Source organism: Ammospiza caudacuta, chromosome 2 (genome assembly GCF_027887145.1).
Source record: "Ammospiza caudacuta isolate bAmmCau1 chromosome 2, bAmmCau1.pri, whole genome shotgun sequence".
Classification (NCBI taxonomy): domain Eukaryota; kingdom Metazoa; phylum Chordata; class Aves; order Passeriformes; family Passerellidae; genus Ammospiza; species Ammospiza caudacuta.
The window spans coordinates 54,693,230-54,720,293 of record NC_080594.1 but is presented as its reverse complement, the minus strand read 5'-3'; the positions used below and the strand labels follow the sequence as shown (position 1 = coordinate 54,720,293).

The window sequence follows — 27,064 nt, the reverse complement described above, 5'->3', positions numbered from 1 at the left end:
CTGTCTCAAAGATGAGGCATACATTTAACTCCAGCATGTAAGCAGCCCTTGTGACAGAGGGAAGCGTACTGACTTTGGCAAAAATTGTGCGATTTTCTTGTTACACAAAGTGTGTCTGGTTGTGTGTGCACTTGCATTGATGTCCTCTGGCCATGGTGGTGGTGTTCTCCTGTAGTGCCTCTTGTCTGATGTCACTATGGAGAAGGAAGGTGCAGATTGTTAGCTCCAATTGTCAAACATGTACCCTCCCCAATTGCTTCATAAGGGCAGAATATTCTTCTATTAGCTGAAGGCAAAAAAAAAAAACTAGATGAAGAGTAAGAAGTGAGACAACAAGGTGGGAGTAAGGCAATTGAGGCAGCAGATATTAATGGGAAAAAGTAAGAGTGGGAGGGTGATAACAGGAGAAAGTGAACTAAAGGAAAGAAAAACCACAGAATCACAGAATTGTTGAGGCTGGAAGAGACTGCTGGAGGCTCCCCTGGAGCCTGGTCTGGACCAGCTCCCCTGCTCAGGTGGGGTCACCCAGAGCAGCTGCCCAGGACGTTTTAGAGTCCAGATGGCTTTTTAGTGTCTGAGGCTGGAGACTCCAACACCTCCCTGTGCTGGTGCTCAGCCACTCTCACATTAAAATCTTCTCTCTGATGCTCAGAAAAAAATATGAGAAAGTGTGAAGAATAAATTCATGCTGTGAGTGGGAAAAAAAAATAATAAAAGCTTGGGTGATTGCCCATAGGCAAGTGTAGCTTCAAGAAAAGCTAAGTTCATGCACCTGAAGTGTCAGAAAGGGAGAAAAACCTTCTCTTGGATTTCCCACTCTTAAAAAACTAGTTCAGCAATAGCAGCTTCACTGAGGGTGTAGGAGAGCTCAGTCATGATCCTTTTTCCCCGTTATCTCTGGGTTTGTTGGCTGTTGGGCCCGTAGGCCTGTGTGGCTCTGAGGATTGCGGCTGGGCCGCCGCCGGCCCGGGAGCCCCGCAGGCAGCGCGGGGCGGGAGCGGCGCCGCAGCGCCCCCGTGTGTGCGAGCCCCGCTCCTGCCGCCGCCCTGCGGCAGCGCCGAGCTCCGCACCTCGCTGAGGGTGCGGGGGCTGCTCGGGGTGCTTAAAATTGGATAAAGACCTCTGGGGCCGCTGCAGACGGACCAGGAATTGTTCACCCTCGTTTGGAGGTAGTATTCATTTCTCTGAATATTCACGGCTGGTTCAGAGGCAGGGCAGGGCTGCTGCCGGCCATTAGTGTCATGAATTAATGCTGAAGTGGGCACTGATGAATTCAGCGCGGTAGACAGTAATCTCTGCACAGGAGATATTGTAGAAGATGCCCCAGATAGTGACTCGGATCTCCCTGTTCTCCTGAGCCCTTAAGTTGGTTGAGTCATTGTACCATTCAAGTGTGGGTGGCGTTTCCATGCATGAATATTTATTTTTCCATTAACTTCTGGGTCACTTTAAAGGAATTAATACATTACTTGATCAAGTTTCTGTTTGCAGAAACAAGTTCTAATGTACTCTGGAGCATCTTTGGCTAGGTCTTACAAATCTCTATTAGTGCTCTCTTCCTGTGTTGTGTCTCTGTTTTGTCACTCTTCCACGCTGATTCACAGGTTTGGGAAGTCAAGACAATTAGGGATGCTGAGTAACTGTATTTGTAAAGGTGAACTAGAGGTTTTTATTGACACTATAAGCTATTATGTCTGTCAGCAATGAGGCGCCTCTTGAAAATTATTCAAAACACTTAAAGGTGTGTTCTTCCTCTGAACCACCTTTTCTGAAATCTTTCTATTCAGAAAGAGAATATTAATGAATTTAACTTTGATGAATAAATTCCTTCTGTGTGTAATGGCAGGTAAAAAGAAATATGATTTAATATATCTTTATTTAAAAGGAATATGCACAAATCATACATTGCCAAGTGAAAAGACTTATAATGCATCTTTGTGGATCCTAACTCTGGCCTTATACAGATCCATCACTGCTGGTGCTAAAATCTCTGGCTGCTACTGAGAGCTTATTCTGGGTCCTTGCGGGTTGTTTTTGTACCAGGTTACTGCTCTGCGGTAGGCAGTGGGCATTTTGTATACTCTCAGGTTAATTTTTCTTGTAAGAAGGGAAAGCATGACCACTTTTGGCTTCAGTAAAGAAGGATGATACCAAAGGCTTGAACAAAAGGCAAAGGAAGTACCTCTAGAAAAAATGCAAAGTGGTGGACGGAAGTATCTTGGGGCATTACCTTTGTTTTAAATGATTGGGAAAACTCAAGTAACAGTGTGAGTTTGAGATATTTTTGGCTAAGTGAATCTGTTGCCTGTTATAAATTTGCTAGAAAACTGTAATTATGTAGTTAACATAAACAAATGTTTCTCATATGCCTAACTTTCATTGAGACGGGTAACTATGCTGAGAGCCCTTGAATGGTTTTAAAGCACATGGCAGCACTCTGCAACCTTGGTTGTGAAAGTGATTTTTCTGTGTTCACATTCCCCATTTTTAGGTTTTCCTTTAAGCAGTAAAAAGATTTATAATTTGGATTCCAATATCAAGTTATTACTGCACTATCTTTTGAGAAAGAAAATCCTCTCATATTTTTTTAAGCACTACCTACACTTGCTGAAAGGAGTTAACATCACTTCCAAACTAATGAAACCAGTTGGAGTAATTGGAGCCTTGCCATTAATATGAGAGTGCTTATCCCCTGTCACATGCCTAATGTTTGTGAATATCATTCAAGGACTCCTTGCATAGTCCCAGGACTGAGACTGGCTCATAATTGCTTCCATCCCCATCAGTGTGTCACCATCTGTGACTGTGTGGGCTGTGTATTCAGTTCCTTCTTTCTGCTTTTGCCTCACTTGATAATTTTTAGTGTTGCACAAATGACCCAGCTTTAACAATTAGTGTATCCATGGTTCCATGTTTGCTCTCAGGTGGTTAAGGTACTTACCTTTCCTCTGCTTTGCTTCTGAGCTGACAACTTATTTCTTTGTTAACAATTTCTCAGTTAACAAAACACCCAAGAACTCCGCAAACCACTGCTGCCAAAACCAAATGCAAGCACAGGAGGGAGATTCAGGCCATGACATTTCATAGATATGCCTAAAATTAGAAGAGATAAGAAGGTTTGTCCAAAAAATTGGTTTGGGTTGTTTTTTGGGTTTTTTTTGGTTGTTTGGTGGGTTTTTGTTTTGTTTGTTTTTTGTGGGGGGGGAGGGGGGGTCCTTTTCTTTTTCCTTATGGATCAGACATTTTTTGGTTCATTATGTTGGCAGCTACAAATTGATCCTGGGATTTTTAGATCAGTTTATGTTGATACACATGGGATGTGTAGAGACGGGTAGATGGACAGAACTTCATTTCCTGGGCTGTTCTGGATGCAAAAAATGAGGTCGGGTGCTTTGTAGAGATTGGCGCTCCTGGGGATCTTGCCCTTTGTGCTGCAGAAGAGCATCAGTAAGTGAAAAGAAAATTCAGAGACACTGCAAGGTGTTATCACAGGTGAAATTGCTTTTGGTGCAAATTTCCCTCTCCAACTTGGTGCTGTTTTCTGTGATTGTATTTTTCTTTAGAACTTACCTGTGCCTGGCAGCCTTCTGAATTGCAAATGTGCAAAATTCTCCTACATTTTGTAATGTTGCTTTATCACATCATTCCCTATGAGATGTAAGATCTTAGAAGTAACGGATTTGTAGCTGAAGGCTATTAAGTTTGAGTTCATAACTGGTAGTAGAATCAGAACACAGGGGATACAATTCAAAAGATTATAAAGTTTTGTAAGGAACAGCCTAGCAGAATAATAACTTGCTGTGCTTCTGGACCTCCAGTTCAACAAGTTATTTGGGGCTGCACTGCCTGAGCATAGATTGCTTCATCTTTTTGATTTCATTTTGGATTTGAGTCAAGTCTTTGAATGTTTGTTAAACAGCATAGCATTTCCAAACACATCTGGCCGGTATTTTTGGTATGGCTTTTATATGTGAGTGATGCTGCACTGCCAGCAGAGATGTGCATCTGCATCAGGGTGTCAGTTTGATCTATCTTATTATGTCAAAAATAATCAAAACAAATTCCTTTGCTACATCTCCACATGTTTCCTCTAAGCTATGCTACAGCCTAAAATAAGTCAACCTTAGGGTGCACAGATTAAATTAAGCATGAATGCAATGCTTTTGGCTTGTGCAATCTATAAATACACAACAGTCAGGTTAGTGATTAATGTGGAAGGATATGTCAGCAAAAACTTTTCATTTACATTTTCTTAGGCAACAAGTAGTTTTGAAGATATAGTACCAGTGTATTATAATAATTTTAGTCTTAAAATTAAGGGCTCTGGATATTGATTTTTCATAAAAGTACCTCCTTTCACCATTTATAGCTTAAATATTAAAAAAGTTTTTCTGGAAAAATAGAAGGGATTTTGAAGGAATTCTGTTCTATGTCATCATGCTGGAACTTTCAGATATGCTTGAGAAAGCTCTTAACTCTCATTGTAACATTAATTTATTCTATCTTTTGCTGGCAGGGATTTATTTGTAACTTGTGCTGATTACATCTTAGCAGATTTCTTTTTAATTCTCAGATCTGTCAAAAATCAGTTGTGACTCTGTGTGTAGCAGTACTTTAAAAATCCTTTATCCCAGTGCTGGCCTGAATTTTTTGCTTGCTTTCTTTGTTGTCAGCTCTCATCCTGATGGTTCATGTCATATCCATGGATTTGTAAACTCTGCTTATTTTTTGCTTGCTAGATTTAGTAATGTCCCAGGACTTGCTGTACTGAAGCACTCACAAGCAACAGGCTCTGTTCCAGTAAGAAACTCTTACATGAGAAAGCAATCTCCATGTTCAGCATGCCTGAGAAATCTCAAAAGTTGTAACAAGTCTGCCTGGTGGAGACAGTGTTCTGACCAAGGTGTCCCTTCACAGAGCTGGACTTAAAATTCCAGGTTTTTGTGATTATTGCCTGTGTCTGCTCTTTCTTCATCCTTAAGCTTTTGAACTCTTTCACGTTGTAAATTTCTGTAGGTTGGATTCTCTCTCTGCACATTTCCTACCTTTGCTGCTCTGTCCTAAGGAGCCAAAGCCCAGGGAGAATGGCAATTGCAAGAATCACTTCGCCAGAGTACAGATTACACATGCAGACCATGTTTACATCCCTTACTGTTTTTTTTCTGAATGATACAGTCTTTTTCAATGGATATACCTTAAATTTTTAATAGTTATTAGCAAGGAAAATTCCCTGATTAATTTCCCAAGAAATGCTCTTGGGGAAATAAATAATTTGAACAGTGGCTTTGCTGCATAGACACTTATATATTAATATTAATGTTTATTTAACATGCTCTCTATCCATCTTGTTAACATCTGTTGTAATAATGGAAATTATTGCCAAATAGTTTCAAGAGTGATGGTAATGAGATAGTGTGCGTCTGAATGTCTGTTTGGATTGGATTTTAGATTTATTGTCCGTATTCTGCATTTAGAAGAAAGAGAATCTCTCAATTTTCACTTTTCTTGAGCATAAAGAGCTTTAATGGTTGAATCATTTGATCTGGTTATTGAAAGGATTACTGTTATTGTTCAGCCCAACTGACCCTATGGAATTTGAGAAAGGTGTTTAGCCATTTGAGCTTTTGCATTTTGTGCTGTTTTATTGTCCTTATCATTACATGAAATGCTCCATTATCAGCAGACTTGCATTGTTTTTGTACTGGTTCCAGCTGCAGTGTGCAGGGACTTGTTGAAACCTTGACATCTGTTTTCCCTTTTCCTCCTTTTTTTTCAGAATTCAACCATGTCGCCTTTTTTCAGTGTTGCATGGTGAGCCTTAAGTTAGCATGAGTGTGCAGCCAAAAGCCATTACACCTCTCACTTATGTTCCAGGCAGTTTGTGATGGAGTGCTGTCCTGCATGCATTTTATTAATGATCATGCCTGAAAGAAATGGAGTTTATGGCATTATCACCAGAGTTCATCATTAGTCAGTAAGCTAACATGAGAACATTGTGCCATGGATATTAAGGTGATACACTGGGATTTTGGAATTAAAATGCTTTCAAAGAAGGGAAAATAACTCTCCCATCTCTAAATGCATTTGGGTAGCTATATATATTTTTGCACAGTCCATCTGCTACTTGAAATCGGTAGTTGAGATCTGTTTCTGCTGCAGGCACAAGGTGTGATGGGTTCGGTTCAGGTATTAACTCTTACAGATTTCATGCTTCAACCTACTTTTGTAGTGCACACTCTCACAAGAACAAGAAAGCCAGAAATGTTCCCACATTTGACAAAGCTCTGCTGAGGCAGGTTGCTCTGAATCGAAAAACAAAAGAAAATCTTGTTTTTAGAGGTCTTTCAGGAATCTACTCCTGGAATGCCACCTAATGTCATGGTTGTTTCTAAACTGGATGCTTTCATAATGGTGTGTATATATATATATATATATATATAAAATGAGATATATTTATAATATAATTTCTGTTATATCTGTAATAGAGGGATTGCAGTACCTAAAGCAAAATTACCAATCAAAGCTTTCCATCTGGATTTGGATCCAGACAGCCAGTAAATTTTATTTGGACCAGTTCCCAGAGAAGCTGTGTCTCCAAGGGAAGGCTGTGTGATCTCCCAGTGTCTCAAAAAATGATTGTAGCTTGCTCCCACAGTTCCCAGCTGGGAAGGTAGAGAGCAGCATCTGGCCAGCTAAGCAGAGTAGGATCCAGCTTAAACCTCCTGCTGAGCAGAACTTCACAAAAATAAGCAGACCACTAGAAAAATACATAGTGGACGGAAGTAAAAAATTAATCAAATGCTTCTGTTCTAACAGTTAATTCAAGGATTCATACTTGCCTTCTGGCATGAGATGGATAGATCTTTCGCTTGAAAATGGAAATAACAGTGTTGTACACTGTCAGGTAAAATGGTGAGAGTGGCTTTTGTTGGAAAATTGTATTGATTTCAGGGAGAAGTTGCACTCAGAAGGCTTTACTGGTGTGCAGGTATTTTGAAAAAGTGGTTTTTGAGAAACATTGATTGTGTGCATCATATTTTTGAGATTTATGCATGAAATGCAATAAAACTACTTCAGAAGTAGCAGGCCCCCTAATTCATGTTTCAGGTAATGGGCCAATATAATGCATTTACTAAACACAGTGAACATGACTGAGCAAAATGATTCATTTCACCTAACACTAGAAGCTTGCCCTGAAAAACATTTTTGTCTGTACTTTTGAAAGGGATTTTCTTCTTATCTCCAAACCTGTAATTATAATTTTCAGAAATTGGCATCTGACTGCATTTTTCTTTTTAATGAATTTTTTTCACCTAGCTGGTCTCTGCCTCCTCATTTAGCTGCTCTAAGCAACTAGAAGGATCATCAGTGAAAATTTGTCATGAAATGTGAACAATGAGAATTAATAATTGGTTGTTTTTGCATATTTGAAAAACTTTAAACACAGACATGAGAAAGTAGTCCAGTGCTCTGCTGTTCACAGCAGACAGAACAAAGCTGTGGATTTAGTTTTTTTTAATATATCTGCAGTGGTATTCTAGAAAGTAGTATTATTCCAACTGAGGTAAAAAATAATATTTTTGCTTGTAACGTGATTGGTGATGGCAGAGCAGCTTGAGTTTTTTACTACATGGCCTTCAGATTGTGGGGTTTTCTTTTATAAAAAAGCAATTCTTAGAAAGGCCTCCTTCAGCCATGATCTTGCAAGTGTCACTGCTTTTTGAAGGACACACTGACCAGTGCTTAAGGTAGTTTAAGAGACTGCTCTGAAACCATCTGCTTTTGTACAAGTGCAGTTGCAGGAGTACAATTACGTGAATGGTGAAGTAAAAGTACACATCATCTTGACAGAGGATATAGCCATACTAGGATTCGTTGCTCCTTAAATCATGGACAACATATTCTGTACTTAGTTTTTCTGAGTATATAAGAGCAGAATTCAGTCATGATAAAAAATAAAAAGCTCACAGGGGCATGGTATCTTTTTTCAGCAAAACCCAGCTTTTCAATCTGGGTAAGTTTTTTCCCTTGAACATACTCTTTCTGAAGGTCAGCCTCCAAAACCATTTTAGTACCTCTAACAAGGCCTTATTCAAACACCTGAAGTCAAGGAGGTTTTATTTTGCTAAGTGATCAGAAATTAGAGTAATATTTATTTCCTGTTTCTTAGGAAATTACATTCTTCTTATGTGGATTCAGTGTTAGCAAATAGTTGCCACCTGTTTGGAGACAGAAGCCCGGTGGGCTGCTGGAGTCCGCACTTGGCGTGTCTGGCCACTAAAGGGTGGTGTTGTATTGCAGCTGCTAAGGGCAAATGCATGAGTGCAGCAGGAGAAACAAAAACAATCCAGATCTAGTTCAACTCTGCTATCAAGCCTTAACTATTTTTCCATTGGCCCCCCTTAATTACATCTTCTGCTATTAAATCAGCCATCCTATCAATGTCAGATAGTCCTGAAGAAACATCCTCTGTTTAACATTAATGTATTTTAAATGTGTGAGGAGAGTTTTTTTTCTTCTCTGTTCCTGTACAAACTTTGTTCTGCTGTTTGAATTGTCCATAATAAGCATGCTGATCTGTTGTGCAGTTGCTGTGGGATTTTATGGTGACTAGCAGGATTCAGCCTTCTCCTGTGCAAAACCCACATTCTCGTGGCTCTTGTCCTGTGTGCCACAAAGCAGATTTTGACAGGAGGCGTCTCAAGTGGCCATGTTGGTGGTTCCTGCAGAGAAACCTTTCAGGAATCTCAGTGCTTCTCAGTACTGCAGTCACAGATAAGCCCATAAGGTGTCTGTTGCTTTCCTCAACTTTGCTAACAAAGAAGCTTGTTTACTAAATTAGTGTCTAACAGAGAAATTATTTAGATTTCACATAATGTCTGGAGCCAAAGTATAGTAGTTACTGTGCTTTAGAACTGCAAACTTTCTACTATCTTTATCTGAATTTTAAAGGATTAAGGTGAAAGCTTTTAAAAAGGGCTTGTCATAAAGTGAACTTGTTTCTCAACAGGAATGTGATGTGATTTGAAAAACCTAATTTAAGGTGACTGGTTTTCTAGGTATGCCATCATGTAGTGCAAACCAGAAAAGTAAAATAGTGAAGTAAAACAATATATTGATATTAGTGTATAAAGCATAGTATGGAAAGGTTTTCTTGTCCTTACAAGATACTTTACTGACCAAGAAAGACATATTTTACTGAATACATATTTTAACTGAAGAAAGTAGGTGATTTTTCTGTCAGTTTGTTTACCAAGTCTTATAAAGATCATACAGGCTGAGCTGTGTATATCACAGAATGGATGTTGATGAATACACACTTTGTAGAAGTAGACTGATACCGCATCTTCAGCAGTCAGAAAGGGAGAGAAACCTCTGTATTGGTGGCAGAGGAAGCAAGATGAAGAGCAGTGAGTCCTGAGCCATCAGTGACCAACATGCAGCTAAGGGGACAGTGTGCATGAGGCAGGTGAAGCAGGACTCCCCAGGTCATAGGGATGCTGGCTTGCTTTCCCTCTGCTCCTGACAGCCAGCAGGAGAGCAAGCTATTTCTGCTGCATTTGAGGATGAAAATTCATGTGGTTTAGCTATGATGGTGTCTTATGTTGTGATCTGGGGACACACACACACAATCAGAGGCATTAATCTGCACTGCAGCCACACAGGCCAGTTGGCAAAGAGCAGCTCCAGCCAGCTTGAACCCCTGCAGTAACATCTCTTCATTTACAGAAACCCCCACGGCACCATCTCCTCTTCATTTACAGAGGGCACTCTTGTAATGAGAATCTCATGATAAACTGCTCTTCTTCACTGAAAAGCTCTCACAGCTTGACAGTGCAGTTGTCACCATGGAGATTTCACTCCAACAGCAAAGAATGAATTTGGTGCTGTTTAACTTGGGGAATGTGTAGCAGATACTTCCCAATGGCTTCAGCTAAGCCACCACCTGAGGAGAGAACTTGGATCAGAAGCTGAGAGAGGAAGTGCATATCCACTGATGATAAATTAAATTTTTTGTAGGTGACTGGCTCTCCAGAAATGGCATGTGTGTAATGACAGATAGATGTGAAAGGGTATGAATAAAAGCCTCAGAGCCTGAGCCAAAAGGAAGAGAAATAGACTTGCCTTAACCTTGAAGGAAATATTCAAATGTGATGGTCTGTGAATTCCAGCTGAGGTATAATTCCCTTTCCTCAGAAAGAAGGGAGGGCCTGAGGTTCCTTGAGGAAAGGGAAGAAAAGAGACTTGCTATCAAAATGCATTTAGAAAGAGCAGGTATTTTTCCTTCCCCTTCTCCAAAAGGCCATATTGATATGCTTGGATTTCTCATTTCACAGAAATTACCTAAAAAGCAGTATGGAATGATTAATTTCTGATTTTCCTGAAGCTGTGAAATCCTTCTGTGTGAATAACAGTTGATTGTTTCACCGGTCTATATTCTGAACAGAGTTCTACACAATAAGCAGTATGGTACAAAGCTGAACAAAGCACTGGGAAAGCTGATATGAGATGCTGGGAGATAAAAGGAGTAATACAGGAGGTCTCTTCTGATACTGCATTTCTGCTGGGATTAGGAAGTGATTTTCCCTCTCTGCCCTCTTGAGACCTGCAAGGGATGAAGAAAGACACAAGAGACTGGTGGTTGTTGAGTGTGCAGAAGGGAAAGCCCTGAGAAAACCTTATTTGCCTTTGAGCAAGCCTTGGAGAACATAAAGGGGGCCTGCACAAAGTCTGGGGACAAACTTTGTAGCAGGGCTGTTGCAATAGGACAAAAAGTTTTAAATGGTTTGAAATATTTTTAAACGAAAAGAGCGTAGGTTTAAATTAGCTATTAGGAAGAAACTCTTTACTGTGAGGGTGGTGAGGCACTGGCACAGGTTGCCCAGAGAAGTTTTGGATGCCCCATCACCCCTGGAGATGTTAAAGACCAGTAGCAGGGCTCTAAGCAACCTGGGCTAGTGGAAGATGTCCCTGCTCAGGGGGTAGGACTAGGGGAACTTCAAGATCCTGTGGAACCCAAACCATTTTGTGATTCTATTATTTATAAGCTCTCAGGAATATTCATAGCTGTCATGAGACTTGTTACTGACTCCCAGGGATAGATGTGAGATAAATTCAGTGTCTGAGATATTCCTCTGTGAAGCAATAAATACTGGGTAAGTACTGCAAAGGTAGTGGTTAGTGGAAAATGTAGTTTGGCTAAGGAGAAAAATGAAGGGAAAATACCAGTAAAGATCAAATTGAGTCTTAAGGGGGGGCTTTCAGGTTTTTTTTTAGCTTGAAAAATCAGCCAGAGGCAAAATAAAAAAAAATGAAAAATAGTAGTAGAGAGGTATAGTGAACTCCTTTGACATGAATAACTGGAGAGACCTGCCTAAGAATTAAACATTGAGTCTGAGTGAGCCAAAAGTAGCAGGAAAATGAAAATTAACTTTGTAATAAAACTCATAAAACTTGACACAAAATTGATGAGTCAGAGTCCTAAAATCATGAGTCATTCAAACAATGAGGTTTTTCCTAGGATGAAACATTTTTTAGTGTCTTTTTTCACCATCACAGAAGTGGTAATCAAACTCAACATGAGATTGTTTGAGATTCAGAAAGGCTACTTTAAAACAGATTTAAGACCTCCCATCTGGCTGATTATGGGCTGAAGTCTGGAAGGCAATTGTCACTCACTCTCTGCCTGCCCCCTCCTTTGGACTGTTCCTTCCTCACTAGCCTCAATTACCTCTCTGTCACCCTCTGTGTGCTCCTGGCTGGCAGCCCATGTCTCCATCTTCCTTAATACCTCATATTTTCCTTTTGCCATGCTTCACTTCTCTTTGTCTTTTCATAAAACCCTCTACTTATCACTTGAATTTTCCTTAGAGCCTTCTGCATCTCTTTTGCTTTAACCACCTCATTTCTTTGTCCTCACTTTTCTTTCCATCTCTCCAGCAGCCATGATGCCTGAGGACATGCCAGCTTGAGGTTTCCTCATTGCTCTTCCAAAACAGCTTTCAGCTTTAAGTCAAATTAAGTTGTTATTAAAGTAAGACAAACACACAGAACACCCCCTCCTTCTTTTCTGTCCAAGAACCCAGCACAATGGAAATTGTTACAAACAAGTGAGATAATAATCATGGTGGTTGTGGTTTAATGTGCTGGTGCTATGAACTGTTCCTGAATGCAGTGGAAAATTTTGTTTTCTGAATATTAATTATTTAAAAATATCAGTGTTTCAGTATTAACTTGATGTGCGGTCAACTTTAAAAGAATAGAAAAGTATTCTATTTGCTGTGACTGATATACACAAAGAATTAATTCTGCGGTGGTTTTTGTGGATGTGTTTGAAAATTTGAATTTAAAAGGTCCCTGAATGCAGTCAGAATACAGCAGTTATAAAAGAGGATTGCATCTGTAGCCTTCATTACATGCTTTTACTGAAAGGATTGATCCAATCACTCTCTCCATCCCTCTCTCCCTCCTTGATTCCCTCCCTCTTCTTTCTCTTGGTTGCTTCCCTTTGCCTTTCCCTCTTTTTCTCTGTGTTCTCCTTTCGCTTTCTCCCTCCCTCTGCACCTCCTCCAAACCACTTCTGACTGCCCTTTCTTACTGGTGAGAGAATATGACCAGGTATTGGCTCTATGAGCTGCTGTTCTTGGGCCTTGTGCACTCCACAGTGTGAAGCACAATTTCTGATGTCTTTTGTGTATATGAGAAGGAGGGTCTCCGTAACAAGGAGACCATCTACAAAGAGGTGAACTTTAATGTTTCAGGTCAGTCAAAGGAAAAATCCCTATAGTAGTTAGGAGATTTCTCTTTGGCTCCAAATGTTTGCCTGTTCAATTAAAGAAGGAAAAGTGAAGATAATTTTTCAAAATGCCTATGGTATGTAGTGTATATGGCGCAGAGCCAGTCCTGAGGTTGGGCTGGAAGACAAGTTTGCTGCTTTTGTTCTCTGTTCTCCTTCTGGGACAGCTGTGCTGATCTGCTTTGTGCTTCCCTGGCAGCTGTGGGTGCCTGGCCCATCCAGGTCCCCCCTGGTCCCTTGTGGGGACACAGCTGCTCTGGTGCTTTCACTAGAGGGTCAAAGCAAAGTAGCAGCTACTGAGGTACAAAATAATTTGGGGATCTTCCCAGCTAGACACCTGTGCTTCCCACTGGAGGGGCATGTGGGTGTCTTGAGTTGTTTACTAGGGCAATGATGATTTGTGTGGAATCCACTGTGTACAATGGAATTGTGGAATTCACTGTGTACAACTTACTGAGGGGACTTTAGGTTTGACAAAGTTTTCTGCCTCTGTTTTTTATGGTTGTGGCCAGGTCAGCCAGTTTTATTTTTGTGGCTTGCCTATAACCAATAACCTATAACCAATACTAGTGATCAATTTTGCCTATAACCTTGCCTATAACCTATAACCAATACTAGTGATCAGTTTTGCTTTCTGCTGCTTGTTGTCTTTCTCAGCACCAATGCAAGCTCTCCCTGGCCCCTGCTAATGCTACTGTTATTTGTTAGTGTAAAAAATTGTATAAAGTGTAAGAGAGACACCATTAATGTTAAGTAACATCTCTGTACCAGAAAGGTTTTTTGTTAAAAAGAGTCACAGAGTATTTAGTACCGTGTGTGCAGACAATGTTTTTTCATTTTCTTTTTATTTAAGGTATACATTTGACTGCATTGACTTTGTTTTCCCCCCCGTGAAAAATAAAACTTTATTTGTGAAAAAGAATATGGATTCTGTGTCTTGAAAACAACAGAAAAGTCCAAGGGAGGCTTTTGTAATTTGCTGATGTAAAAACAGACTAATTTTAAAGTTGATCACATGCAACAGAGCACACTGACCTCTAAAACACTTTTATGGTCCAGCTTAGGTGAGAAAAATTCTTGGTCTTCTAAACTCTGACTTTTTAGGAGCCATCTTCTCCAAAAGTGAAAATGGGTATAAAAAGCAGGTCCTGTTGCTTAGCTGATGACTGGGTGTGAATAGAAAGTGTTTGCAGATTTCTCTCCAAAAAAGCCTGAAAGGGGGTGCTGTGTATGTGTCAGATGCCTTTTAATTTAACTGCTGAGGAGTGTGAACTTGCAGAGAGGGCCAGGGATGCAGAGACAGAAGGGATGGAAAATGCAGACAGTGAAGGACATCTCAGGGCTTCCAACAGCAATATAAAAAGGCACTGGAAGCCTTAAGAGAAGTTACTCTGGAAGAAGATGGATGGAAAGGAAATTGTGATCTTGCTACAACCTTTCTAAGAGCTAGTATTATAATTCCAAAATTATTAAAATTTCAGGAGGCAAGAAAAGCTGTAATTTTACACACAGAGTATGAAACTGAGGGCAAGGAGAAAAGAGGCAAGCATAAGAAGACTTTAAATTATAAGTGTAAAGTTTAATAAAACACAAAGATATCTAAGCACAAATTATTTTTTGTGTGTTAATCCTATTTTCTTTCTTATTTGCATTTAAATTGCACTGATTGAAACTGAGATGCTTTAAAAATTGGCGTAGTTGAGCCTGGTTAAGTGTTGCTACCTGAATTTTAATGTCTTGTTTAGGCTTCAAAGAAACCCTCTTAACTGGGCAGAGCCAACCATTTTTGTGTTTTATTAAATCTATTTTTTTTCTCTCAAATGTGAATTTAATTTGTATTTATGTTTGCTGTCAAAATAGCTCAACTTTGTTCCTAGAGTTGCTTATTGCTGGTTTGATTCTAATACTCTGCTTGGTATAAAGACAAATGTTAAAGTTATCGCTCCCCAAAAGTGTGTCAAACTTGGGAAGCAAAAAGGAAATCACAGGATTTTTAATGTTATTCTGCAAATTAGTAGTTTTGTACATGCAGTGGGAGAGGTGGCAATTTCAGAGGAACTTGACTGAAGGGAAGAGCTGTTTGAAGTTTGGTGGGAGTATGGGGTGGGAAGATAGGCAGGATATGTCTTGTGGACAAAAAAGAAAGATGGGAAGCAAATGAGTTTATTTAAACGTTGCTGAGGCTGATACACTAATAGAACATAAACTGAGTAGGAACATGGTATAAAGCTCTGTCAAATATTTACATTGTTGATGTTCAGGTAGTGTGTAGTGTAAAGATGACAGTGGTCATAGAAATGGGGTTGTGGTGGATCTAAATTTAAAAGGACATGCCTTGCTTAAGGAAAGGATAATTTAGGAAAAACCTTTGTTCTTCTTTTGGTATTTGTTTCATCTAGTTGTTGTTTTCTCAGTTTCCTGGGATTTTTTATTTGCTTATGTTCTTCCTTTAAAATTGTTTTAATTATGAATAGTAGTCTACAAGCAAGTCGTGGCATGTAGCTCTATTTTTCCTCTTTATGTCATTCCTGCTATAGAGGCTCATAACTGTTGTGGATGTCAAAGCCTTCAGCCATGTTTCTGGGAATGATGACATGAATTTTATAACCCCTAGACACCAGTTACTTCAGATAACTGGTGGGGGTACTTTTCATGCAAAAATCTGGCAAAATCTCTTTAGGTAACTCTTTCACTTGTGTTTTTGTAGACTTTAAATGCTTTTTCTGAGGGGGCTTGTTCTTATGAGCTGGACTGTTCTCAACTGTTTTGTAGATTTTTGGAGACTGTTGATGTGTTGCTTTGCTGACTGTAGAGTTGAAACTCAGTTTGTGAAATTAACCTGTTCAAACATCAGTATGCTATTTCATTACAAAACTCAATATAAAAATATTTAAGTAAGCCTACTCTTCTAGAATCTTGTGAATGTGAAGTGAGAACAGACTTTATTAAGTATTTTTGTGTTAAAGATGGATAGACATCTAATTAGTTTTTAAAATTTTTCAGAGATGTATCAGTAAGTCCAAAGTCAGTTTTTGGTAAAAGTCACTGATTCTTTATTTAATATGATTCCATATGATTGGAAGGATTGAATTTTTAAGCCGTGCCTTGTAAAATAACTAAAAGCTGTTGTAAGGAAATCATAGAATACAATGATTTAGGTCAGAAGGGACTTAAAGCTCACCTAGTTCCAACATCCCTGCCACGAGCAGGGACACCTTCAAATAAATCAGGTTGCTCAGAGTTGCATCCAACTCTTTACTTAGAATGTTTCCAAGGATGGATCATCTGCCACCTCTCTGGGCAACTTGTTCCAGTGTTTCACTATCCTTATTGTAAAAAACTTCCTTATATCTGCCCTCTTTTAATGTAAAACCATTTCCTCTTGTTCTGTTGCAACAAGCCCTACTAAAAATTCCATCCTCACTTTTCTTCTAAGCCCTCTTTAGATACTGAAAGACTGCAATCAAGTCTCTGAAATCTCCTGTAGGGACATAAAAACACACCAATGTAATCCTGACTGTTTATATATGGGATAGAAAGAGAATATCCTTTTACTCAGTACTGGAAGACTTGTTCCCAGCTCATCTGACTTGCCTGTTCAGCTTGGTGCCTTCAGAGAGAACTTCCCATTCACTCTGGCATAGGGAGAGATTTGTGAAGGAGGCTTAGTTCACCTATGTGAGTTTCATTCCCTGTCAGAGAGATTTTGCTGAAATAAATGCATTTCATTCTGCATACAAAGCTGTAACCTTGTTTCATTGCAGCCAAATGATGGAGATGTGAACTGAAAAGCAAATTAATTACCCATTAACTGCTGAATGGTACCTTGTGCACAAACAGAAGGCGTTTACCTCATACCATGGATGCATCATGTAATAAATCTGACAGTTATGGCTTTTTGTCTTATCTTTCCCTGCAGTGTCCATAAAAGTGTTTCTCACTTGTAACAGGTGGTCAGAGAACAGATTTGAAATTTATCTGGAGATGAAGCCCTGTTGATTCCATTAAAAGTGAAGAATTTTCATTTAGATGGAGACAAAGAGGGATTTATTGTTACAATTCTGATGGTGAGGTATTTCATACAAAGCCTTCTTTTCCTTTTTCGTTGTAGGTGATGTGCCTTCAGGATTTTTTCGGCGATGATGACATTTTTATTGCATGTGGACCAGAAAAGTTCCGTTACCAGGATGATTTCTTGCTGGATGAAAGTGGTAAGATGTATTTTTTTAAATCCTTACAATGAGAGTAAAGGGCAGATTTCCATATCATGCTAATTAAACTAAAGTAGTATCACCTGGATTGATTTCAGAAATGGAAGAAATATTTTAATTCAAAATACTGAAAATAAGATAATTGAAAGCAACAATAAAGCTGTCTGCCTATTGCAGCATAAAACTTGATTTCAGCCTGAATTTTACATATTGTATGAAAAGTCGTGTTTGGTGGAATTCCTTTTTTTTGGTAAGGCCTTTCATGTTTTGACTTTGAATTTATTCTGTTTTTTTTTAATCACAATTTCTTAGGCTCCCGGCATCTACGATTGAGATTTAGTTAATGATTCAGTTTAAGTTATGTGATAAAGAAAGACAGATGCAATTCTATGTGGAAGATAAATGTAATCAGCAAATGCAGACAAAGTCATCTGAGAAAATTCAATGAGTTCTGTTTTTCAGAGGCTGACTAATACAGTAATGAAATCAATGTATGTAATTCTCTAAGGAAAATACATGTTTTGTTTTCAGATACCTTCACTGTTACAAAGAATATTCCTGACTTGGGAATCACAGTTGTAAGGAAAAAGAAGAAAAACTAACTATAGGCTTTGTGCATTTAAACAAACAAGCAAAGCTGTCAACAACATTGAATTTATTTTTGTGCATAACAAGGCACAGTGAAAGTTTTATTGCTCCTACACTCTTTCTCCCTCCATGGTGTCTTTGTAATCCATTGGTATCAAAATCTCTAATATTTTTTAAACTATCAAAGGTCTGAAAGAACACTTGGCTGAAGAATCAGTCACAGAAGATTTTGTTACAGCAATAACCACTTCACAGTCATTATGTGTGTATCTGTTTAGCTTCACCACTTCATCATGGTTTTTGATGCAATTATTCTCTCACAGTTCAAGATGGTGTAATTGTATTTTTCTGACTAACCCATGAAGCTGGAGGGCCTCTTGTCCAGACAAATGCTCCGTTAGCGTGTGTAGGAGCAGAAGGCAGCAACTTGCACAGACCTGGCTCTGTGAGTTGAAGGATGACTCTGAAAAAGGAGGTGTCTCCTGGGCACAGCAATGACCTTTTGTGTCAGGCACAGACAGAAGCAAGAACACAGTCTGCATTCCTCTAGAGGAAATAAAAACCAAAATAGAGCACCAGATCTGCACTTTGCAGTAATGAAATTGCTGTAGTTGACTCTAAGGCAAAAGGTACCAATGGTGAAAAAGTGGCTTTAGCCATTTTTAGAATGGGAATTAGAAAGGTGAGGGGGCATGTGACCCGCAAAGGAGTTTCCCTAGTGGCATTGTGCTTGGAATGGATGTCCTTGCCTTTAAGGAGAGGACACCTGGATAGTTGGCTGTGTAGTCTGGGTTCACTTGTTTCTCTCATCTGAAGGATGACACTGGTGGCTGCGCAGTGTCTCCTCACAGTGAACTCTGTGGCAGTGTTTCCAGCAAAGACTCAAGAAATGCTGACAACAGATTTGTTGAAATCCCTTTTGGAAGTGTGTAGTTGGTTTTTGGAAGTCCAGTGCCAAAGTACAGACATAGCCTGACTCTGCTTAGTCTTTGTTCGTCTGACATATCAACATTTCTTTGAGTAAGCAGTATTTTTGTCTGAAACTTTGGTGCTTAAAACCATTTTTTACTGATCTTAAGAAAAGAGAAATCCTAAAAATCTATGCTGAAAACACAACTTTAGCTATTTGTTGTAGTGTTTGCTTTTCTACCGGGTAAAGATTCAGTGAACATTGACTGTTCTTTTACTGCAGGAATGAAGAAAGAGGAGAAAATCAGACTATGTCTCTAATTCCTTTGAGAAGTGTACACCAACTTTGCTCTCTCTCTTTCAGGAGGTTTGATATCAGAGAACTTGTTTAGGTTGCTTGCCAGTAATAGCTGATGTACCAGCTGATATGCATCTAGTCAGCCTTCTCTGAGCAGGAGCAAGAGTTGGAGAGAAAATAATTTTTTTTAAAGGAGCTTTTAACTTGTTTTGCTTGGCAAATGAAGTTTGTGTGATCATGATGCGTGTCTGTGCATTCCTCATAGCTAATCTAAGAACATTACAAGTATTAGGAAGTGCTGTCCAACTGTGCAGGGCTTGTAAAGCCTGTCTCTGCTTCCCTGAAAAGCATCTTGAAGCAACACTGCTGGCTTGTCACTACATCTCTCCAATATCCTCCAGGTTCAGCCAGGTGATAACAGTGAAGGTGTTGTAGCAAGAGGAGTAAAGAAAAGCAAAATTTGTAGGCAGGAAAGAAAAGTAGAGAGAAGAAATTTATAAATAATCAGGGTTCTGGGGTTTTGGGAATTACTTCTCAGGGAGGAAGAGGAATGCCATTGTTTTGTGGTCTGGGTTCAGAACTCCTGGTGAGCAGGAGGCAAAATTGGGGGTTGGGAAACCAGTCACCTGTACTGGGATCCATTGTAGCTAACATTAGGTAGCTACACATAGGTAGTTGCCTGGGACTGAGCCATTCCCAGCAGATTTCTTTCCCAGTAAAAAACCCCTTAGACTTACTGACAAAGTAGATGGTACATGTTTGGTTGACTCAGTTGAAAGTGGATGTCTTGAACAGTTCATATGAATTATGCTCCAGAAATGTCTGGTTTGCTTCTCTAAAGGCATCTATATGCCTGATGTTCTTGTCTACAGTTTGTGTTTTAAAGTTGCTTAAAAAGTTTTTAGGATGAGATTAATTCCACCCTGTCAGAAAGGAAAAATCCAAAATCTCATCAGTTTGCATTATTTCTAGTCATCTTTGTCTCTTCTGCTCCCGTGGCTTGCTCTTGCCTTTGGATAGCACTTCCATTCTAAAAGCCACAGAATCAGAAATTTAGAAAAACCAATCTAGAAGTCATTTAATCAATCCCCTCATCTGAGTGTGAGATTAACATTCCACATTTAATTTCTGGCATGCTTGGCTAACAAGTCCCTCTAAAGCCTGTGATGAGGAAGAATCTGTATCTTCCCAAGACATTCTGTGCCAGTGGTAAACTCTTCTTACAGTTTTTCAGCTCTCTTCCCCAGATTCCCTTGCTATAAATGAAATCCATTACTACATTTCTTATCTACTTGGACCATGGGAAACAGATGATTCCTTTTTCTTTTAAAAAATCCATGGGCTCATCAATTTTCTTTTCTTTAGGCTGAATAATTAGGTCAGCTTTGCTTTGACTTCAGGCTCAAACCTGCCCTTGAATGAGGCTATGTGTTCCTTCTTCATATCATCTTCCTTCTCTGTTCTATGTCTTTCAGGAAAAGGCATTGCATATCCCTTTGGCAATCAGCTAAGAAAAGTCAGTTAATTAGGGATCCATCAAAGAGGAAAAAAAACAAGCAGTCCTCACTATTGCAGTTTCTTCCCTGACTGGATGTACAGATGGTTTTCATGCTAAACATGCTGTTTATTGCATGAAATGCAGAAACAATAGGCACCATCCCCACCATAATTCCTAGCAATCATCTCCATATCTGACATGATCAATAGATATGATAGCCATACACACTTTCATCATGAGAGCTGCTGATGGGACATATGAATGTATGTGGGTGACCATAAAATTAAGAAGTAAATGCTCCTTGTTTGTCAAGTGTCAGTGGTGATGCTATTTTCATAAAAAGTTTTTATGGGATATGTAAGCACAAAAGCATTACATGAATGAAGTACACATTACAGCAGCTTGCAAGAAGAAAGAATTCCTCAGCATAGAGTATGGCAGTGACTGCTTCAGGCATTGTTAGCTTGCAGTTTTGGAAAGTCTCCCAGAAATCCCAGGTTTTCTTTAACTCATGGTTGTTCAGTTTTCAAAGAAGAGGTCAGGGGATGCCTTTCAATAGCCCTTAGCTGTGTGTTGGCAGAGATTAAGGTTTAAGGGCCACTCTCACAAAAATATATGCAATCTGCTATTATTTAGGCACCTAAATAGGATTTTGCAATGTGAGTAACTCATGAGATTTGCCCTAATTTAGAACATCTCCTCTGCTTATATAGTTATTTCTTTCTCAGCCCTGTAAAATAAGAGAGCTTTGAGGCTGGCAGTGTCTGACTTTTTTTTTTAATTAAATTATTTTTTTAATGTTCTGTTAATGCTTTCTGAGTTCTTTGGAACCTTGAGAGTTGCACACAGAGGGTATGGCAGGCTTCATCACGTACTGAGGTGCATCATGTACAAAAGCTGCAATCTCAGCTGGCCAAAGCCAGTGTCTGTGCCTCCAAGCAGAGTGTAACCAATACAGAATGTCTGGATGTGAAAACAAGTGCAGATTGCTTGTCAAAAGCACATATTACTGTTATGGAAACAATGAGGAGAATGACTCCGTTTTAGGGGGCAATTAGGACTGGAACTTTGAAACCTAATTTCACTTTGACTTTGCTGGCCTGTGCTAGTCCTCAGCTCAGCATCTCTGGGCCAGCACCATTACTGCTTCATCTTGCCAGCAGCAGACAACTTGCCAGGAAAATCTGAGTCCTGTGGTGTCCGCACACACGTGCATGTGCACATGGAGGCGTGCACCCGCATCTGATCCAGGAACTGCAGTTAAGGTCAGGGGTATCATGTTTATCCCTGTTAATAGCTGTCATGTCTCTGCAACCATCATTAATCTGTCCTTCCTAAAAGAGGCAGGAAGGGGAAATCAGTTATAGTCCTCATCTACCCTGATTTATAGGACAGAGACTGATGTGTTAAGCAGCTTTTGGCTGGATTAGCAGTGGAGAGCATGCTGGCTGACTTACTCTGCCCTCATCAAAAACTCGTGCTTTGGCAATTGCAAAGTAATGGTGGGTTCTGGGGACTTTGAGATACAACTTTGCTTTCAACAGAGGCATAAATATAAAGTGTTCCACTGCAGTGTGATATTTTCAAATGTCAACAACTGCTGGGCCTTGGAAACAGATATTCTGTGTATGAGGAAGAAACAAACTAAGGCAAGAGAGGCTAGACTTTGGCTGGATCTACCACTTGGACTAATGGTTCAGAAAAGCAAGAAGGAAAGAAGTTGTTTTTCCAATGGCTTTACATCCAATGCCCCCTTTATCTTCCTACTACAGGACCTCAATTTTCATCTCCACCCTCTTTAGTGCAGTTGCACGGTATCCTCAGCTCCCTCCCATTTGGCACATCGGTACTTGTCCTCATTCCCTTCCTCACAATAAGGACATTAACAGGGTCTCTCTTTTATCCAGTAGAGGGACATTCCACAACTTTTCCCAAAACTCTAACCTCTCACTGAGACCACCTGTGTCCAGCTGTGCTGGAAGTATGTCCCTCCCTAGGCATGTGCTTCCAGCTCGACCCTGGCTGCCTGGAAGTACTTGGCTGTATGGCAGCGTGTGAGTGACTCACTTGTTTCTGTTGTGTTAAACTCTTAAAAGGAGGATGCTGATCTTCAGTGAAATCCTCAGAACAGGCTGTTAGCGTGATCGTCAGGTGGTTGTTCATATAATGTCATGTGGTGTTCATTAAATAAAATCTGTAGTAGCACTTGAGTCAAATGAGCTGCTCACATGAAAAATGCATTCACAGAACTTCAGGTTTATTCTATGCAGCATTTCTATTTTAACATATGCCTTTTTTATAGGTATGTTCTTGATTGCAAAAGCCTACTTATTTATTTGTTGTCTGCAAATTTGCTTTCAGTATTCTCCACTGTGTTTTACAGGTGCACTAACTTGAGACATTGCTTCTCACCTTTCTGCCTAAGCATCTCTAGCAGAGAAAGCTTGGCCACTTAAACCATAAAATCTTTGCTTCCCCCCTCCCACCACAGCTAGCAGATTTATAGACACGAATAAGGGATGTTAGAGCTTTCAAGAAGATAACATATGTGCTTTCCAGTCCAGATTTACACTGAAATGCATGCTCCTTTCCCCAGCTCCTTGCCATGCATGCATGTATATTTGCATAGTTATCACATTTCATCCATGTTGCAGAGAAGGAGTTGCCTATATGAATAGCCAGGAAAATTTGTGGTCACTTACAGCTTACAAAACAGCCATTGAAACTGGCCAAAACAGTAAAACTGCAGTTAATGCTAATTCATTCTGCTCATTGAACCAAATGTTCTTCAATATGTTTTTGCAGTATTTGCTTCCCCAGATGTCTGTTAAAAATAGCATGAATGAAATGCTATCCAATAAACTAGAACTGGTGGAAATTCCCATTTCGTTTGCATAATGAGGTTTGAGTGTGCAAATTCCTTCAACCTTTTTCAGCAGTAAAGCTCATTTTGGATATAAAAGCGCTAAAAATTTTGCACCCAAAAATATCAAGGATTTCCTCAAAAATATTTACATAGTAATAAATTGTATTTATGCTGGGAATTTATAAAAGTTCAGCTTATTAAAAAGAAGAGAAATTGTTATTAAGCATCATCAATACCATTATCTAATGTACAAGGGAATTTAATCATAACTGCTAGTGTTATTAAATAGTAAATAAGAGAGTAGAGTGGATATTTATTGGTTTTCTATAGCTTGGTATTTTTACTCTTTCATTTTGATTCTTTCTTGTAACTTCTTGAGTATTTAGATTATTCAAGTGGTCCAGGAGAACATGTTTCTTACAGAACATGTTGAGCTATTTTCCCAAACTGTGAACATCTCAGTTGTGTACCCAAATGCAGAAAGTGCAATTCCAATATTTATGACCACTTTTTAAAACAAATTTTCAGTTCTGGGGAATAAAACCAGAAATTTGATACACACAACAGGGTAGATCTTGGGACTCAGGCTCTTACTTTGACTGTCTCTTATCTGTTCTTTTGCCATGGAAGTTGCTTCATTTTGCAGCCTTTGATGATATTCCAGTTTGTATAATATTCCATGCGAGATCACAAGTTTAGTTTGGAGCTTGTGTGTTCAGTCTGATCCTCAGAAGATGGTAGCTTCCAAAATAGCAGCTTACTTTCAGTTCTTTTTAGGAGAGGTTCTTCATTTTATTCTTCCAGTTCTAGTGATGATGGAAGTAGAAGATATTAGCTGTATATTATAACCTCCTCCACCAAGTTTGTTGAGTGGACTGGTGAAGAGCATAGAGAAGTTTCACATCAGAGATGTTTAGAAATTACCTTTTCCATGTGTTTATCTTTGTGCTTTTCTTGTCTCGTTAATTAGCCAGGTAGAATGGAGCATACATTGTTGGTAATCTTGGCCAGTACATTTGTACTTTTCACGGATTGAAGATACTTTAAAATGCTGGAAACTATTAGAATCTGACACCATTTCTGAAATGGTGTTCTGTTGGCAGGAGATCCTTTGGTGAGCAGCATCGTCCCATTACAAATTGGTATGACACAGCTTTGAGATGAATAGTTCTTGTGTCATCAGTGCTTCCTCATTCTCAGTCTGAGAACCGGAACAAAATGTGCAACTGCTAAAGTGCATTAGGATTTGCCCTGGAGACCTGCCTGTTTGTTGGGTGGATGGTTGTACCAGAGATTTTGTATGGAGATTAGACTCATCAGCAGTAAAATTGGACTGACTTGCTAAATTGATCACTGTAATTTTCTACTTTTCATTATAGATACAGGCCCTATACCTGGAGTTTTGTCATGTCTTGACAAAGTATGTGCACAATTTTTTTTTTTAGTGTCAGAGCTGTCCAGATACTTTTATACTGGCAAAATACATTGAAAAGAGCATAATTATTCAAAATCCAGAGTTATTTAGCTTTTAGAAAACAAAAAAGTTCTGAAGGCATATGAGGAAAATGTCTTCATCCTTAATACTCATTAAAAGCCTTCTTTTAAAGTGTTATCAAACATGAACTTCAGCGCAGCAGCTGAGAGAGACTCAATCACAACCTGGAAAATACTTCAATGTGATGAAAGTGGAGTAAACCAGTGATAGATATTTTATACTCATACCTATTCATTGAGATGGTGTGTATACAGACAAATCTATCAGGTATAAAGGCCAGTAGAAGACTTCTGAATGATGGCTGTGTTGGTCTGTGCTGCAAAACTGGTGGCTCACAGTGTGTGCTGCAAGAGTGCTTTGGTGCTGTTATGTACAAAATGCAACCTGCAGAGATTTCCCATGGAAAACCTCAAAAGTCTTACCTGACAGCTCAGGTTGCTTCTGTGAACACTCACCTTCGAAGAAACTTTTTTCTGAGCATAGCTCTCTGCAGGAGAACTGGAATAATATGCATAAAGCAATATAAGGCTGAGTAATCTTTAGGAAGTCTCATGTTGCCATGGAATTGAACACTCGTAGGTGGTAGGTCATGGAGCTCTGATTTGGCTTCTTTTATTCTTCAGTCAGAGCTTTTGGAAATTTTGTTCTAGAGGAATTGTAACCCTGGTTTTGTTTTGTTTTTCTTTTTGAAAGAAAATCTTCTAGGGACTCTAAAATTTATTAAGGCAAGAAGGGGGTAACATGAAATTTCATTCTTTCAAATGAAGGATCTCATCCAAGGAAAGTTTGTAAAAGATTGCTAATTATTCCTAATGGAGTAGAGAGTAGTTAAAAGACAAATAAATTTAAGTTGCTTAGTCTTTTCTATTACACTGGAACAAAAGAGAAAAATTTTTCCTCAGCTACTTAGAACTGTTAAGATTTTCTAGCAAAAAAAAGAAAGCAACTTAGAGAGTAACGCAGTTTCTGATGAGGACACCGTGTTCAGGAAGAAAAAAAACCCTGGAAGAGAACAAATTCAATGAAGCTTTATACAAATTATTTCTGTCTTAAACTGTACATGCTCTTTCTGTTTTGCAAGCACATATTGATGTTTGCAGAATAAGTGACTTCAGAAAATGGAATAGATTTATTTTTGCACAGCAGCTGCTGTATACTGCAGGACTGTAAGATAGGTGATATTCTTTTCTGCTGAAAAGTATAAATTGGGAAGCCGTGGGAAATATACAACAGGGAGCCTAACTTTGGGATCAAGTAAATGCTTGAAATCGACTTTGAAAATGGAGTTTTTAAATTATTACTTAAGCATTTAATAATAAGGACAAACATGCATAAATAAAACAGGATACTTTTTGAAAATCACTTTAGGGAGGAGCTCTCTCTGGAGATTCTGGTGAGAGTCTTCTGGGATCATAGCTCAGACTGCATGCAGACAGGTAGCTGTGATAGTTCTTAGCAGCAGGAGAAATTCTAGTGTATCATGAGGTACCTCAGACTTTCTAGATGCATATTACAGACAAAATGCTGCTAGTGCTAAGTGGGAACATTTATCTACCTAGATTTAGTGCTGTTAATAATAATGATATTATAAAAAAGCTGTCTTAAGAAGAGCATTAGATCTAGTAATCATATACTGATTTCATTTGTGTTGACCAGAAAATGAAACTAGTCCAATATTAAAGGTTTTATTATATTAAGAAGGAGAAATTTGAAAATTCAAAAGAATTAGTCAGTGTAGTTCATTAGACTTAAGAGTCTGGGGACTTTAATGTTGGAGGAGGTTTGGAATTTCAACCAAAAAGCAAGCCAAAAGCTGTCTTAGGTTTGCATCTGTCCAAAATACATTGGTAAAGGTCCAAAGTTCAACAGACAGAAAATGGAAAGCCTAAAAGGAATTGCTCAGTAAATATGTCGATACCAAACATGGAAATAGTCATGTAGTCACATTTGCAAAAATTATGCTGATTTTGAATAAAGGTTTTTAGCCAGATGTGGAGATTAAAAAACCACAAAAACATAACAAACCATCGCGATCTGAGGTCATGATATAGTGTAATAATGAGAGATCTACTATCTCAATTTTTTGGCTTCTATATTCAGCAAAAAATAAAATGCATCATGGGAGAAAAGCCCCCTTCCTAATCAGAATCCTTGGAGAAATGCAAATGACTGTCCCAAAAAAGAATGCAGAAGTTGAGTCAGTTGCAAAGTGTATCATGTAGAAGTGAGACCTGTCACTGTTTGGGATAAAATGAGTTTGTATAGGCTATTAAGACAGCAACAGCATTTAGTGCTCTGGACCTTCCTGTGAAGGAAAACCCCTGATATTAATAAAGTTTTTCTATCTTTTTTTGTTGATCTGACTGTCTATATTGAATAAAAATAGTCTCTTTGAGTTTTCAG

The 27,064-nt window shown here is 39.0% G+C and overlaps 1 protein-coding gene across 3 annotated transcripts in view; it reads left to right on the top strand.

Moving 5' to 3' along the window:
- Window positions 1-27,064, top strand: part of DCLK1 (doublecortin like kinase 1) — a 237,884-nt gene that overhangs the window by 98,704 nt on the left and 112,116 nt on the right. For all 3 annotated transcript variants that reach the window (XM_058800587.1, XM_058800588.1, XM_058800590.1), the window contains exon 4: window positions 16,908-17,007. In XM_058800587.1, coding sequence (XP_058656570.1) covers window positions 16,908-17,007 — 100 coding nt within the window. The remainder of the gene's footprint in view (window positions 1-16,907; window positions 17,008-27,064) is intronic.